The sequence below is a fragment of the Lotus japonicus genome, chromosome 1 (assembly GCF_012489685.1).
Source record: "Lotus japonicus ecotype B-129 chromosome 1, LjGifu_v1.2".
Classification (NCBI taxonomy): Eukaryota; Viridiplantae; Streptophyta; class Magnoliopsida; order Fabales; family Fabaceae; genus Lotus; species Lotus japonicus.
In genome coordinates, this window is record NC_080041.1 from 9460032 (window position 1) to 9475829 (window position 15798).

Consider the following 15798-nt stretch of genomic DNA (forward strand, 5'->3'; position numbering starts at 1 on the left):
CTATTTGTTTTTCAAAAAGAAGATAGGAGGAAACACATTTTAAATGAATAGGCTCTATTTAATGTACACTAAAACTTCTATTGTTGGTATTATCTTACTATTATTGTTTTGTTTTAATGCTGACCTGTAGTAATACAGAGATCATAGAAGTATAGGAAGCAATTACCTAGGTACATAAACTTCAAGTTACCTGATATTTTTTTTCATTTTATTTTGGAAACTATAATCATTAAACAAATTGACACAGGGAGGGAAACATTTTACAGTAGAAGATGTTTGATAAATCTTGTCTATTAAACCGTAACTTATTTTTTCATTGAATTGTTGTTTTCATGTTGGTTTTGTTGAGGTCCTTCAACCAAATATTATTTATCCATCAGTGTTATGGGAATCCATCAACTATTTACCTCACCTAGATTCTGGCTTAAAGAAATAGTCGTCGTTACGCCTTCAGCTCTGATTCATTATGGAAAACAAGCTGCAGAATTACAAAATCAACGAGTGAAGAGGAGAAAACAAATTATGAGAAATCATCACTGAGTATAAGGTTCCATATAGTTAGTGGCCCAATCTTTTGGCACTGATGTAAACCAGAAAGTCTCTTCTCAAGACAACACATCTCGTTTTATTTATCTTCAGATATTTGTGGTTAGTTTTCAATCACCCTTTGCTTTGTTTCTAGCTTTGTAGTTTGTACACATTACTAGTTGAGATAGTTTCTTTTGACAAAAGCTTTTGATTTGGTCTACAATGTGACCATACCCGGTCTTTTTAGCGTAGTTATAATTGTTATCAAATATCTGCCATGGCGCCGCCATGGCAGTTTCTCATGGCGGTTTTTTGGCTTTTCGCCATGGCTAATATCCCGCCATATGGCGGCTATATTCCGTCATATTCCGCCACATCCCGCCATATTCCGCCATTATTTGTCATGTATGGCGGGATTTCGGCTTTCCGCAATTAACAACACAATATATAAAATAGAAAGTCCTCTTGCAATATAAATTTGTATATTTTATGCATTGTTATCAGAGGCATGTTTGGGTTCCCACCCTTTTACCCCACCTCAGCTGAGGTGAATTGCCTTTGAATGACTAACTGAAATGCTTCCAGTAATTAATAATATTTAGGCAGTGACTATTTGCGCCTCCCCGTTTTACTAAGTCCGCCATCTCCTTTTTTAAAAATTCCAACATTGCCCTTAGTAAAAAAAACATAAAAAGGTAATATTTTATTTTTACTTCCCACACACCATCTCCTTCTTCCTCCTCACCCTCCTCCTCACCCTCCTCTTAATCCTCCACTCCCAACTTCTTTTGGGTGATCTCAAGTCAAGAATAGAAGCTTACCCATGTAAGTTTTTACCTTTTTCCGAGCTTTTTTTCAGCTTTTTTTTAGCTTTCATCGCGATTTCGCGACTTCCCAACGTAACTGGTTAGTCCCGCACTTAAACATGTGGTAGTGAAACAAATTACACGCTCCTGCTAACATAAGTGCGGAAGTGTGAAATTTATACCTTCCGCTAACTTGTTAGCGGAAGTGAAAAACTTAGTCATTTCAATCGTGTTAAGGTCTGGTACTGCTATCTAAATAAAATTGATTTTCCCGCACTTAAAAGTGCGGAACGTGATGTGTTGGAATAATAGTTCCGCAGTTTAAATTGCGGAAGGCAAATTCAGAGAGAATTAAAAAAATTTGACTATCCGCAGGCTAACCGCACTTAAACATGCGGTAGTCATAAAACCTGTCCGCAGTTTAAAGTGCGGGCAAGTCACGAAACATCCTCCCATGACAGAATCAAATCGAGGGACTGAATGAAGACACAGAATACAACCTCCCATGGTTAATGTGGATTTGAGAGACTTGATTTTGTGAGGGTTGAAAATTTTGAAATTGGGTTGGAGAGGAAGAGGGGTTATACGGTTGAAAGAGGGGGGAGGGTTTGTAGGGAAAGATAAGGTAGTTTTTTTTTTAATTTAAATTACTGAAGGGTATTTTGGTCTTTTTTCAGTTTTTGGGATGGCGCACTTAGCAAAATAGGAGGCGCAAATAGTCACTGCCTAATATTTAATCTAATGTTATATCCTTTATCTACTCAGTTGGTGTTTGGATCATATATAGTCTGTAGAATAAAGTTTAATTTGGTTTTACAAACCTACTTCCATCCAAAAGTGAGTTTGACAAGAGAGTAGGTATTGTATTTAATTTAGCCCATAAATAACTTCAATCCAGGGGAAAAACATAGGAAATTCTCTCCTTCGGGGTTTTGACATTTGGACAGGGCCGGTCCCAACATTTTGGAGGCCCTGAGCAAATAATAAAAATGGACCCCTAATAATTTTTTTTAAAAGAACATTATCTATTTAAATTGTAAATAGCATCAATAACTTCAAAAATATGTTACACTTATTTATTTAAGAAATTCAGCAGTTGATAATTCGTCACTATTTTTGTGATAAAAGTTTCCGTCACTAATTCCGTCACTAAATATTTAAAATATAAAATTTTAAAAACATCATACAAAATGTAGCAAATTGGATTCGAACTTGGGCTTCCAGGGAGGAGAGGGCCTAACCAGCCTCAATGTTGTCAACAAGGCTAACATCCCTTACTTTAATATTTTAGCGTTTTTTTTTGTTATAAACGTTGAATGAATTTTTTTTTAGAGGCCCTGGGCTGTGGGCCTGCTTGCACAGGCCCAGGGTCGGCCCTGCATTTGGATATAGTAACTTCAGAACATTATATCATACATTTCAAGTAGAGTACCCTCCAAGCCATGGAATAAGACTAAAAACTTCAAAGCCAATCATGATCTTCACATGTAATGGGGCATTTCTATGGAAAGGAATACACACAGAGGAAAACCTTACTTTAAGTAAACTGCCTAAAAAGTTCAATCTTGATACTATATAATAGAGCATTTCTATGGAAAGAAATACACACAGAGGAGAACCTTACTCTAAGTAAACTGCCTAAAAAGTACAATCTTGATACTATATAATATATATTACTAAAACCTAAACAATTTATTTTTAAGTATCAGCACTTATGGTGACTGTGCTGTGTAGACATTTATATATATGCACACACATCAACATGTAATCATTCATAGAATGCCTGAATGGCATTTCATGACGATTAGTGTAGTGGTGAAGTTACATTACACAATTAAAACTCCACAAGCAGTTCTTCATTCTGCAAAATGAGATAAAACGTGCTGCATCACGTATTTGGCGACAATGCCATTTGTTTTCTCTGTTGGATGGAAAGAGTCCCAAAACACAAATTTGGAAGCATCTGTACAACTGAACATGCTTCCCCTGCTGCATGCATAACCCATCTCGAACATTCCAGTAGCACAACATGCCAATGAAGTAGACTCAAACCCTGTAGACAAAGAAATATTTGAATTAATGTGCAGTTTTATACAAAATATAATAGAAGAGTGAAAAGTGCTTGCAAGTTGCAACACATTCTATTGAATATAGCATTGAACATACTGCAATTGGTTTGTCTTTTAAAAGGACATGAAAAGTGTCTTATAATGTGCTGTTTTTACTTTTTAGGCACACTTCTATTTTTACTGCTGTTGGTAAAAATGCATGTGGTGCAAGATCAAAACAAAAGGATAAAATATGCACATATCACATGTATGCATATGATATGAGCCATTTTTTGGGGGTCTCAGGTCATGCCATTCAATCGACACATGTGATTTCTGGCGGTTTCAGATCATGAGGTATGTGCAACAAAAATACATTCTGGAGACTAATTTTCAGAATGTATTTTTTATGACTTTGTACATTACTGTCTGTTTTATACTGCTAGAAATCGTGTGAGTCGATTAGGTCTTGGCACCGTGTTTTGGTTCAAATATCATTTTTCTTTTTATTGGTGATCATGTGTAGATTGTATAGATTGAAACGACATACCATATAGGTCAGGTTTTCTTATGATCTGCATCATAATGTAATACGGATTAGAAAACACCAAATTGATTCCAGGAAGCTCCTGGTTGAGCTTAGTGGTCAAGTTGTGAAGCTTGTCATTGAACTCCAAAGCTATGGTATTATATCTTGGAACACATTCATTCCCACCTACAAAATTTGTGGTTCTCTCCAGTGGTAAGCACCCCATAGGAGGCAATCCTCCAAGGGATATTTTTCTAGCACCAAGATCATAGAGGCTCCTTATGAAGTTCTCAGCTATGCCTGCAAGAAAAGTTTGGTACTGCTGAGGTGTGTAGTGAGATGCTCTCCCAGGCATGGCATAGTAATTCTCTAGGAAATCATTTGTTCCTAAACTCATGAGGTATAGTGATTCTGCTATGATCTCTTTTGTCTTGTTTTCACCAAGATATGCACTCAACCTCTTTTGGTATCCCTTGTAGTACTCTAGCTGCTTCCATAATGGTATCACAGACTGCATCCAGAGTTGTAATTTGCATTGTTGTATGTTAGCCTCATAAACTTATTTTTTGATCCAATATTTTAAGAAAAGAAAAATGCAAGATAAAGGTAAGAGAAAATATTTCAACTCTCATATATGTTTGACAGAGAGACAGGAACAGAGGAGAGGTGAAGAGAGAGTTGCAAAGGAAAAGGAAAATGGTTAATTGACACCCTATATAGGTGTAGACACTTATATTAGGAAAATAAAGTAGGACCAAAGTTGAATCCTAGAAAGGTGATGTTTCATGAACATTTAGATATATAGGTGGGACTTTCTCTTTTATGTAATAAATCAACAAAGAAAACAACATTAGTTGAATACACCAAATTTATACATGTAAATAAAGTAAGATGAGAATGGAAGAAAAGTTAGGATGGTATTCAAGTGACTGCAAAAAGGAAGAGATATAAAATAAATGTAAAAAAGTAAGCTGGTTGACTTCAAAATTGTAAACTTGAGAACAACAGCGATACAAGTGTAAACGAATATTAGCATAAACAAATATTAGCATGTATTGAAATTGGGTGAAATTAGAGGTTCTCTAAATCATCTCAAATAAATATGGTGAAAATCACCATAGTCTTAAGTGACCCAGTAATATTTTAACACGTGTTGTGAACTGAAATTTCTTAAGACACATGCTAAAATATTACTGAGTCATCTAAATTAAGGAGATTTTACTTCATATTTACTTTGGGTGAGTTAGACAAACCCCTGAATGATTTTCAAATACACTAAATATTTAGGCCTAAAGAAAACAGAGGAAACAAAGATTGCTAGATAAAAAAGCAAGGCACTTCCAGTAATTAGAATAGGACAAGAGACTAATAATTACCAGCACATCTGAAGTTGCATTATCATAACCAGTTGCAGCAGAAGCAAAAGTGACCCCAGTGGCAAACTCTGAAATGTTGTACCTTGGATCCAAGTATGCAGGCACATTTTTTTTTATGCCAAAATCCTCTGCTATGAAGTCAGTGGGTATTCTCCCATTGCAGAACCTCCCAGTTGCTTTCCCACCTTCAAAGTCACGCCCATATGGCTGGAAATTGCTCCGGGCAACTGTCTGAATGAAGTTGTTGTTCCCGGCATCGACGGTGGAGTCGCCAAAGACGATGATCGCAGGAACCTTTGCATTGGTCTTGGCCAGCTGAAGCACAAGGATGCACAAAATGGGGAAGCACAATAGTGTCTTTCTATGGCCTTCCATTGTGTGTGTAGTCTGTGAGAATGTGAGTTTAGGTAACCTTTGGAGTGTGCTAATGGTGGGGTGGAGCTTGTGATAAAATAAATACTGGTTGGGACTAATAATGGAACTTTGATATTTTGTAGTTTACCGTTGAAGAAGTTGTTGGGAACCATAATTGCTAAGGCGAACCACAACTCCTAAAGATGAGACTCGCATTCAGTTTACATAGGAAAGGAAATTGTACAAGATGGAACTTTTGTTGTTTCAAAATAAGAAATGAAGCAAAAACATTTACCCCTTGTTTTTTCCGGTGTTAACTAAAGTATCCCACAATAGATAGCTGTGAGATTAACCCCTCACCTCATTATCAACACACTAAGTGGTAGGAGGGGACAGTGAGTTTTTCTTTCTTTTGCAACCTGTTATTTTATTTGGCACAATATAATAGATTTTTTCGCTCTTATTTATATAGGTCACTTTTAAAATTTGAAAAGCATTAACTATAACTAACCATTTATACTCTTAACATAAAATAACTTCTTAATACTGATAAGAAAATTAAAGATTCTAATCCATCAGACGGACCATGGCATGTTTGCCATTATCTTACAGTGGTTTTGGCGTTGGCGCAACCACGTCACTTTTGAGGTTACGTCGTGGATTGTGGAGTATGTTCTGCAGCAAGTTGTATTTTCAGTTGTGAAGTGTGATGAGTTCTTGAGTCCTCCTACCATCTCAACTTCTTCTCATGCCAGCAAGTTGCTTTGGTCTTGCCCGAACATGGATGATGGCTATGGTTTACGCAAGAAGCTAACTGGTTTTGGTGACCTTTTTCGCAATGCTTCTGCTTTTTGGTTGGGTGGTTTTTCTCGGCTGAGCTCTTGGCCATTAAAAATTGTCTTTTTTTAAATTGGGAGTTAAATTTTTGACATTTCGTTTATGAAAGTGACTCGCTTGATGCTATTAGGATGTTGGAGTCTCCACCTTTGACTTCATATTTGGGGGCCTTGTTGATAGAATTGTTGATATCTCTACTTGTCAGTGGCGTGTCTGTTTCCAACATGTTCTGTGAGAGACTAATATGTGTGCTGCCATACTTGCTTTGTTGGGTTGTCAGTTTAGTCCAGTAATGATACATTCACACTTCACTTTCTCTTCCATCCTTTTTCCACTCATTTTTCTTTATATTTCTCTCTTCATTTCCTGTCACATCACATATCATATCACTTATGTCTCTTATTTCTCTTCACATTTTGAAGAGGTGGAAGTGGAAATGAATGAGAGACCAAACACTATTCGTCTTTTTTTTTAGTTTCATTGATTCACTTAAAAAAATAGAGAAATAAATGGTATATTATATTAGCTGCCCAAATTGAGTTTTGTATATCCTACACCAGCTGCTAGTTACTTGCAGAGACACTTTCTTTGCCCAAGAGCAGTAGTGTAATTTTACTTTCGACTTAGTTCCTCTTTCTCTCATGAAAAAGGGGTATATTAAAAAATTAGATAATAATTTTAATATAATAAAAAATCTTACTACCTTCATCACTAATTATAAGACCTTCTTCAGAAGTTTATATTATAAGAAGTTTTAATTTTTTTTATATAATTTTTCATATTTACCATTATTTAAAATAAAATTCTTTAATCATCATATTAATGCATCCAACAATCTCTTTAATCATTTTGTTGGGTTGCATGAAAGAGAATTAATAATGAGTGATAATTAAATTTTTGAATTGATGAATAAATAATAAACGCAAGGGGTAAATATGAAAAATGATAATAACTTTTTTTGAAATTTAGTAGAGGGTAATAACTTATACTAGATATGATAATTTACAATATTTATTAACATCATCTAAATGTTATTACATGTTCAATCAAAATTAGATTAATTTTAAAATATAAAAATTGTGTTGAGACATTTTAATAAATAGTTTTACAATTTATTTTGCAAATAATTAATATAAATATTACTAAATTTAATAATTAATATTTAATAATTAGTAATAATGTGATTTTAGAAAATTAATAATTTATTTAGTAATATGAAAAATCATATAGTTAATTTTAAATATTTTGAATTAAGTAATAAGTTTTTAATATCATTATATTAGTTTTAATAGTATATTTTCACAATTTATAGTATATACCTGGAAAGTCATTTTTCAGAAGAGATAAGCACAATTTTCCAAATAGTTATACACTTGTTAAGACTAAAATAAATAATTTAATTTCAACTTTTTCAATTATAAAAAGTTATAAATTTAATAGAGTAAACATTATTTAATAAATTCAAATTTTTTAACTTTTGTAATAATTATTTCCTCTGTTATGCTTCCTCAAGTCATTTTGACTAATATATAATGAATAGAAATTAAAGTATATTTAAATATTTTTTTTTACATAATACACACATATATTATATTTAATAGTAAATACCCTATAACAGAATTTTAAATTTTAAAAATTGTTATCGAACTTATTTATTAATAAATATTATTTGATGATTGATTAATTTTAATTCTTAATATTTTTCATTGATGCAAAAGTTAAGTCAAGTTTTAAGTTTTTAAATATCATTATTTAATAAAAGCAGTTGAGTCGTTTTAGAAAATTCAATTTTTTTCAGTTTTTATTTTTTATTTTTTATTTAATATATTTATCACAAAGGATAATTTTTTTATTGTTTATTGCATTTTATTTATTATTATTATTATTTAAAAATTCTCCTCATGTTGTGATGAATAGTTTTAACATGAAATTTAGTTGGTAGTTGATTAACTTATTGCTTTGTAAATTTTATTGATTCATTATTAGTTTAATGTATATAATACAAAGGATTTTTTTCTTTTTTGATATATTTATAACAAATTTTCAAGTGACTTAGGCAATTTTATTCATTTTTAATATTTTAATTTAATTTATACAAAGGAAAATGTTAATGAAAAGGTTTAAAGTGATTTTTACATTTTAGTAGGTAGTTGAATAGATTTTTGACTTAAGAAATTTTATTAAGTTTTTTATTTTATTATTAAATGTATTTTCTTTTGAAAGTATTAGTAAAGGTATTAATACAAATGAAATTTTTATTATTTAATGCATTTAATGTAAAGGAGTGCAAAATCTCAAGTCTCCTTTACATATATATATATAGATTAAGGACCCCGAGATCCTATTTTTTGGTACATCGATCTGAAAAATAAATTATGTCCTCTAAGGATTGATCCCTGGACATTCTCCTCCGCAACCCATATATCATCTAACTCTTACCACTTGAGCTATTCTTCAGGGACCCAAATACTATTTTAAAGAGCTTATTTTAACATATCTTATAGTATAAACACTAATGCAAGTGTTTGGAAGAACTTATGTAAATAGCTTATGACCTACCTATAAGTTGTTTTGAGCTTATTTTCATAAGTTATGTTCAGAACAACTTATGAAAAAGACTAAAAGAGCTTATGTTATTTTATAACTTATTTTCAACTTATTTCAATAAATTTCTTTAAATAACTTATGAATATACGCTATTAGTTAAGTTATTTTCTCAAAAACACCGCAAGTATGTCTTTGAATGGTTTTATAATTATTAATAAGGGTTGAAGGAAGAAATATTTTTTTTCTTAATATATGTGCTTAAGGTGACATGTAAAAATGAACAAAGAGAAATGACATTAGTAAATAGTAAGGACTAGCATAGTTATATTATAAATATTTTCAACTCCAAGTCTCCAACCTGATAAAGTGATAAAAAGGATATATGCTGCAAAAAGAATGAAGTAAAATTTTTACAATTTTTGTATGATTGTAACAGCAACATTTTTACGATTATTAATATAGATTTGATATATGAAGGAGAAGAAAACAGTTGCAGTTCTTCCTAATAAATGTGTTTTCTCAAACTTTGAATTTATGCTCTCATCCTTACATAGACCTAACTTACTTACCACTAAATTGTTGGAAGCTAGCGGGATGTGAAGTATGAACATGGAAAGAGTGAAGTCTTTGAAATGTGTAGCAAAATTCCTCAAACTTAAATTTTTCTATATGATGAACTTATATATGTAGAAAAAAAGAAAATACTAATACAACAAACATTAAGCATAAATGTAAATCGACACTTGATAAGCCCCACCCTGTATAAAATGATGTGTATCCCTTTATATGTTTTGAATCGGATTTAGAGCAGTGAGGACTTACACGAGCTCACTAGTCACTACCTACTTATACGCGGCGTGTACTGTGGGACAATTAATTAAACGAACTATATTGCAATTCACAAACATAAATGCCATTAATTAGTTTTCTTTTTTTGCAAAGCAAAAGAGAATAAAAAGCCATTAATTATTTGTAGTATTACATCTGTTCCTCATATTACTTACTGTGAGAGTACTAGCTTTTCACATATGTTTTGCTATTTTGTTTTGGTATATGTGAAATATAAATTACATCCTTTAGGATTGGTCGTTGGATCTTTCCCTCATCAACTCATATGTCATCAAGTTTTTACCACTTGAAAAAACAGTAATGTTATTTATTACAGAAGGTTAAAAGACGAAATGCAAGGAGTCAGTGAACTATAATCATTGGATTTTATTATCAATTTATTCATGTGTGATTAATCAACAATGCAGAGTTTTTCTTACCTTTTCTTGGACTTCCATATGTTTTTCATAGCCAATGAAAAAGTTAAAATAAGCTAAGGGTATGTTTGATTGTAGTTTTAGTTTTCACTTTTTAAAACAGGTTTCAGAAATAGTTTTAAAAACAGTTTTTCAGAAGAAGAAAACAATTTGAATGACATATTTTTCAACATTTAGAAAACTGATATATGAAAACTAAAAAACAGAAGTTGAAAACATTTTTTAGCTGTTTTTGTTTTTTAGTTTTAAAAACTGAAAAATGAGAACTGTTTTAAAAAACAGAAAACAGTTTTAAAAATTACAAACAAACAGACCCTAAATGTAAGGCTGTCTTGCACTTCCCTCTCATTTTAGACGGAAAAACACAAAGGAAAAAATACAAGGACCAAATTAGAAAATAATGTATATTACAAGGATTCAAAATTTATTTGAGCCTTAATGTTTTTTAATTCCAAGAAGAAAGTGTTAAAACTAACATTTTTCTGAAATTTTTTATGTTTCAAACATTTAAATAAACAATGAGTTTTAAAAAAAAATACTACTAAGAGGATCGAGGTGAAAGTTTTTCTTCAAGTAATTTCCTTTTCTTTCTTTTTCTTCTCTTTTCTGTAGTTGTAGATAGTCATCATTAGTTCATTGTAATAGACAAGAACAATAAAAATTTCCAATTCCGTACACCATATTAAGAGCAACGCTTGACTTATTTTCCACCACCAACAAGTAACAACTACACCGAAAGAGATCAAAGCTAGCTGAGGCTGAGATAGCAGAAATGACAGAATAATAATTAGCCAGTCATGTAGTTGCAACCGTCCAAGAAGAGACAAGTTCCTCACTTCATTCATGCATGGCCTAAGCAATTAATCAAAATGTTCTCCCCAACAGCAAAGGAGGTTATAATGTACATTGATCAATAAATGGTGAGACCTTGCCATTTGTTGTCACCAAAGAAACCAACAGTGTGCCTCATAAATTAAGGGTACACATGTTCTCAATTCCTAACTTCTCTAAAATATAGCGTGATATGCTGACTTTTTGCAATCGTGGGCACTGGGCAGGAGATCCATATAAAGTTCAATTCATTCATGAAGATCTTTTGTCAGAAGTACAGACATGCAGTGAATTTCGATTTTTGATAGAGTATCAATGATATGTGATAGAGTATAAATTATATATGCATACAATTTTTATGAGGCATCCAACAGTCAAAGTGCAACTTTAATTTTAACCATTGCAAATATTAATCGCAATTAAAAATACTGTAAATTTCAAAAACAAAAAAAAAATACAATAATCATATGTGTCGGAAGGTTGTCGACAGAAATTGTACGGTCATAAATTATTTCGATCCGTTTCTGATTGCAGTTTTAGTTTCTTGTTCTTAAAACAATTTTCATAAACAATTTTTAAAAACAATTTTCAGAAGAAGAAAACAGTTTGAATAACATATTTTCCTACATTTAGAAAATTGATATCTGAAAATTAAAAACAGAAACTAAAAACATCTTTTAGTTGTTTTACTTTTTTAGTTTTAGGCTTAATTGCATTTTTGGTCCCCCAACTATGGCCTTTCTGTGAAAATCGTCCCCAAACTTCAAAATTAGCAAAAAAAACATCCTCAACGTTTACATGCCGTTGCAAAATTGGTATGTCGTTTGCCTTCCGTGAGAAAACTAACGTGAGAAGCTGATGTGGCTCCCTCACGCGTGTCTTACGTGACTTTCTTGAGAGAGATTGATGACTGGACAAGTCACATGCTTCTCACGTGACCTTAAATTTTGGTCCCTTATCTAATGAAATTGCAAACCCTAATTAGACCTGAATACCCTTTTAGGGTCACGTGAGAAGCATGTGACTTGTCCAGTCATCAATCTCTCTCAAGAAAATCACGTAAGACACACGTGAGGGAGCCACATCAGCTTCTCACGTTAGTTTTCTCACGGAAGGCAAACGACAGACCAATTTTGCAACGATATGTAAACATTGAGGACGTTTTTTGCTAATTTTGAAGTTTGGGGACAAGTTTCGCAGGAAGTTCATAGTTGGGGGACCAAAAATGCAATTAAGCCTTAGTTTTAAAAACTGAAAATGAGAACTACTTTCAAAAACAGTTTTTAAAATCAGGTCGTAGCAAACAGGTTTTCAGTTTTTAAAAACTGAAAACTGTTTTAAAAACTACAAACAAACATGCCCATAATAATTTTAAATTTATAACTCTAAGTTATTATTGGCCCATACGAACCTAATTATTATGATGATGTTTTTTAGATAAAGTTATGAAGTATTCTCTTATCATTTGTACATCCATTTATTTATTTATTAAATTCCATCATTTTATCACATTACTCATCATATTTTACATCTATGTCTTTTCTATTCATAACTGTTTCTCTCAAGTTCAAAGTGATTTTGGGGTGAGAATGAATATTCTTTTCATTCCCTTAAATCCCGCTTATATTCTTTTGGCAAATAATATGATAATTGTTAAAGGTCCATATTCTTGTTGGGGTTTATTGCAATGTAAGCCCCACATTACTAATGAAGGAAGCAGAAGGTCAATGAAAGTACTTGGAGAAGTCCCACATTGCTTAGCGTGATGAAGGGTGCAGAAGTCGAAGGCTATGTATGAAGGCATCAGGCTCCTTGTTTCAACACACCAAGTACCAAGATCGGAAAACACTTTAAGCTTACATTTGTGTTTTATTTTTCTCTTATACTATTGTTTTAGAGTATTACGAGAGGATGTAGTTTAAATATTTTGTTTGGGTAGTGTGGGTGTATTGAGGTCATAGGGTGGTTGAGAGTGAAATCTATGTGTCGTAATAATTTTCACAGTGTTTTTTCTCCGGTTATCGGTTTTGACAACGGTCATGGCCCACATGATATTCTTGTGTTGGTGATTGTTGTTCTGCTTATTTTATTTCTTCAACTGTGTTATTTGATAACATGGTATCAGAGCTTCCGGTTCGATGAGATATCACATTTTTAGTATGCTCTGTGGTTGTAGTAGTGTCTGATCTTCCACATCATAAAAGAAGTCTCATATTGTGAAAGTGCTAAAGAATGATGATATTGTGAAAGTGTTATTTGAAAATGTTCTGGCTAGAAAAGACTTGGTATTTAAGTGTGTCTTTTGTGACCTACCTCTCTTTCCTGCGAACCTACCCGATGCACTATTTACAGTTAAAATTTTGGCTTCCGATGATTCATGGATGAGCTAATACAATCAAGATTACACAAGACGTTTTAAGAATCTAAACAAAGATTGTCTAGGTAGCACACATACATTGGTCGACATGGATGCAAGGTGTATGGTGGAAGCATGCGGGTATTGGTTGACATGGATGTAAGGTGTGTGGTGATAGCGCATGGGCATTGGCATTGATGCAAGGTGTGTGGTTATGTCGATGGCTGAAGAACTTATGGAGAAAACCAACATGGAAGTTGCACCATAACTTTTTGTTTTGACATGTAGAAATTCTTAGGATGGTTTAGTTTCGGGTGAAGTGAAATTCTTGGGATGATTTAGTTTCAAGTGAAGAGCAGTCTTTATGGTGGAGTGTGATAATTTTCTTTGTTGGTATAGACAATGAGAATTATGATTGTCAGTTAAGACAATGAACACTATGATTGTCGGTGTAAACAATGAAGATTGAAGATTCTTGCAATCAAGGTTAAGATTGTTGGGGTTGATTGCAATGTAAGTCTCACATTGCTAATGAAGGAAGAATGAGGTCAAGGAAAGCACTTGGAGAAATCCCACATTACTTAGCATGATGAAGTGTGGAGAAGTCCTAGGCTGTATAGGAAGACCTCAGGCTCCTTCTTTCAACACATCAAGTACCAATGTCGAAAACACTTTAAGCTCATATTTGTGTTTTAATTTTTTTTTCTCTTATACTCTTGTTTTAGAGTATTGTGAGAAAATTTAGTTTCAATATTTTCTTTGAAGAGTGTGGGTCTATTGGGGTGGTTGAGAGTGAAATCTGTGTATTGTAATAATTTTCACATAGTGTTTATTCTCTAGTTGTCGGTTGGACAATAGTCGTGATTTTTCTCCGGTTGGAAAATTTAGTTTCAATATTTGTCTATTGCAGTTCTGCTTATTTTATTTCTCCATCTATGTTATTTTATGTTGAGAATTCAAGTGAGAGTTGGAGTCTCACATTGGTTAAGAATGTGTGAGGTGAAGACTTTATAAGAGATGTGACCCGTAAACTCAATGCATTAAGGTTTTGGGTAAAGTTTTTTGGTGCCCAATTCTCTTGGTGGTCTTCGGTGTTAACCTATTGGTGTATGATCTCATGCTTTGAGCTCTCATTGTCTCCCCAACAAGTAGTATTAGAGCCGATGATTGAAAGTCTTTCTAGCGGTGTGGCTAGGCGGTGTGTCCCTTTGATGCGGTAAAGCGAACAACAGTGCAAGCGTGAATAGCTTCCGCGAGGGGAGCATGGTAATGCGGTAGTGACTTTAACTTAAGGGGGAGAATGTTGAAAATTCAAGTGTGATTTTTGTCCCATATTGGTTAATAATGGGTGAGGTGAGAACTTTATATGAAATGTAACCCACAAACTCTATGCCTTAAGTTTTTGGGTAAAATTGTGGTGTCTTAATCTCTTGGTGGTCTTCAGTGTTGACACATTGATGCATGATCTCATGATCTCATGCTTAGGACTCCCCCAACAATTCTCTCCATTTATTTAACTTCCTATGTGCTTCCTATTAATTTGGCTTTAAAAAACAACTTATATTTGACTTAGCTTGTACCCATACTATATATATCATAAGTATTTAGCTGACCAATCATAGCAAAGGGAAAATGAGGGAAGAATAAGAAAGCAAATTAAGAATCACACAAATAGAAACCTAGCTAAACAGGGCTGGTCCCGACATTTTGGAGGCCCTGGGCAAATAATTTCCTTCCACCGCCGTTTCAGAGTTAATTGGTTCACCAATTAATATCCACTTATCTAGTGAATTAGGTAGAAGAACCCAATGAAACTTTCCACATTCCAATGCTAATTAAGCTCTTAAATATGACCAATAAATATCAAGTTACTTGTATCTACATGCCTCTCTTATTAATTGTGAACACCTTCAATACAGAAGTACAGAACTGGTCTTGAATGCAACTACTAAATTTTTTTTTTGGAAAGTTTAATGGGAATTATTTTTTGGGCCCCTTCTTTTTGGAGGCCCTGAGCTGTGGGTCTGCCTGCACAGACCCAAAGCCGACCCTGTCGCTAAAAAATCAACCAACCGTTAAAGATATGAGAGATGAGATGAGCTCCGACCAAAGCCAAAGATAGAAGAGACTTTAATTGTGGATTGAAGAGCTAGAAAAAATAAATAAATAAAGTGGTTCCATGGCAGATTTTGAAGAGGAGAACGCACAAGCTCGTCGACGGAGAAGAAAGCACAAAACTTGTCCATGGTGGAAAGGATTGCGAGTAGGAAAGGAACGCGTGCGTGACAAAAAAAAAAATTCACATTTAGAAATTAAAATTT

At 33.1% G+C, this 15798-nt stretch overlaps 1 protein-coding gene across 1 annotated transcript; it reads right to left on the reverse strand.

The window, feature by feature from the left end:
• Positions 1–2870: 2870 nt before the first annotated feature.
• LOC130733510 (GDSL esterase/lipase At2g04570-like) lies at positions 2871–5933 on the reverse strand. The gene is made up of 3 exons (XM_057585728.1): positions 5288–5933; positions 3933–4422; positions 2871–3387 (listed from the first exon to the last, which is right to left on the reverse strand). The coding sequence occupies exons 1-3, from the start codon at positions 5660–5662 to the stop codon at positions 3191–3193; spliced, it is 1062 nt and encodes a 353-aa protein (XP_057441711.1). The 5' UTR covers positions 5663–5933; the 3' UTR covers positions 2871–3190.
• Between the last annotated feature and the right edge of the window lie 9865 nt (positions 5934–15798).

Excerpts from the sequence above, each read along its gene's own strand:
- LOC130733510 (XM_057585728.1), bottom strand. The coding sequence starts at position 5,662 with ATGGAAGGCCATAGAAAGACACTATTGTGCTTCCCCATTTTGTGCATC. Across the intron at positions 4,423-5,287 it reads ATGCAACTTCAGATGTGCTG|TCTGTGATACCATTATGGAA; the intron begins GTAATTATTAGT and ends CTCTGGATGCAG. Across the intron at positions 3,388-3,932 it reads AAGAAAACCTGACCTATATG|GGTTTGAGTCTACTTCATTG; the intron begins GTATGTCGTTTC and ends CTTTGTCTACAG.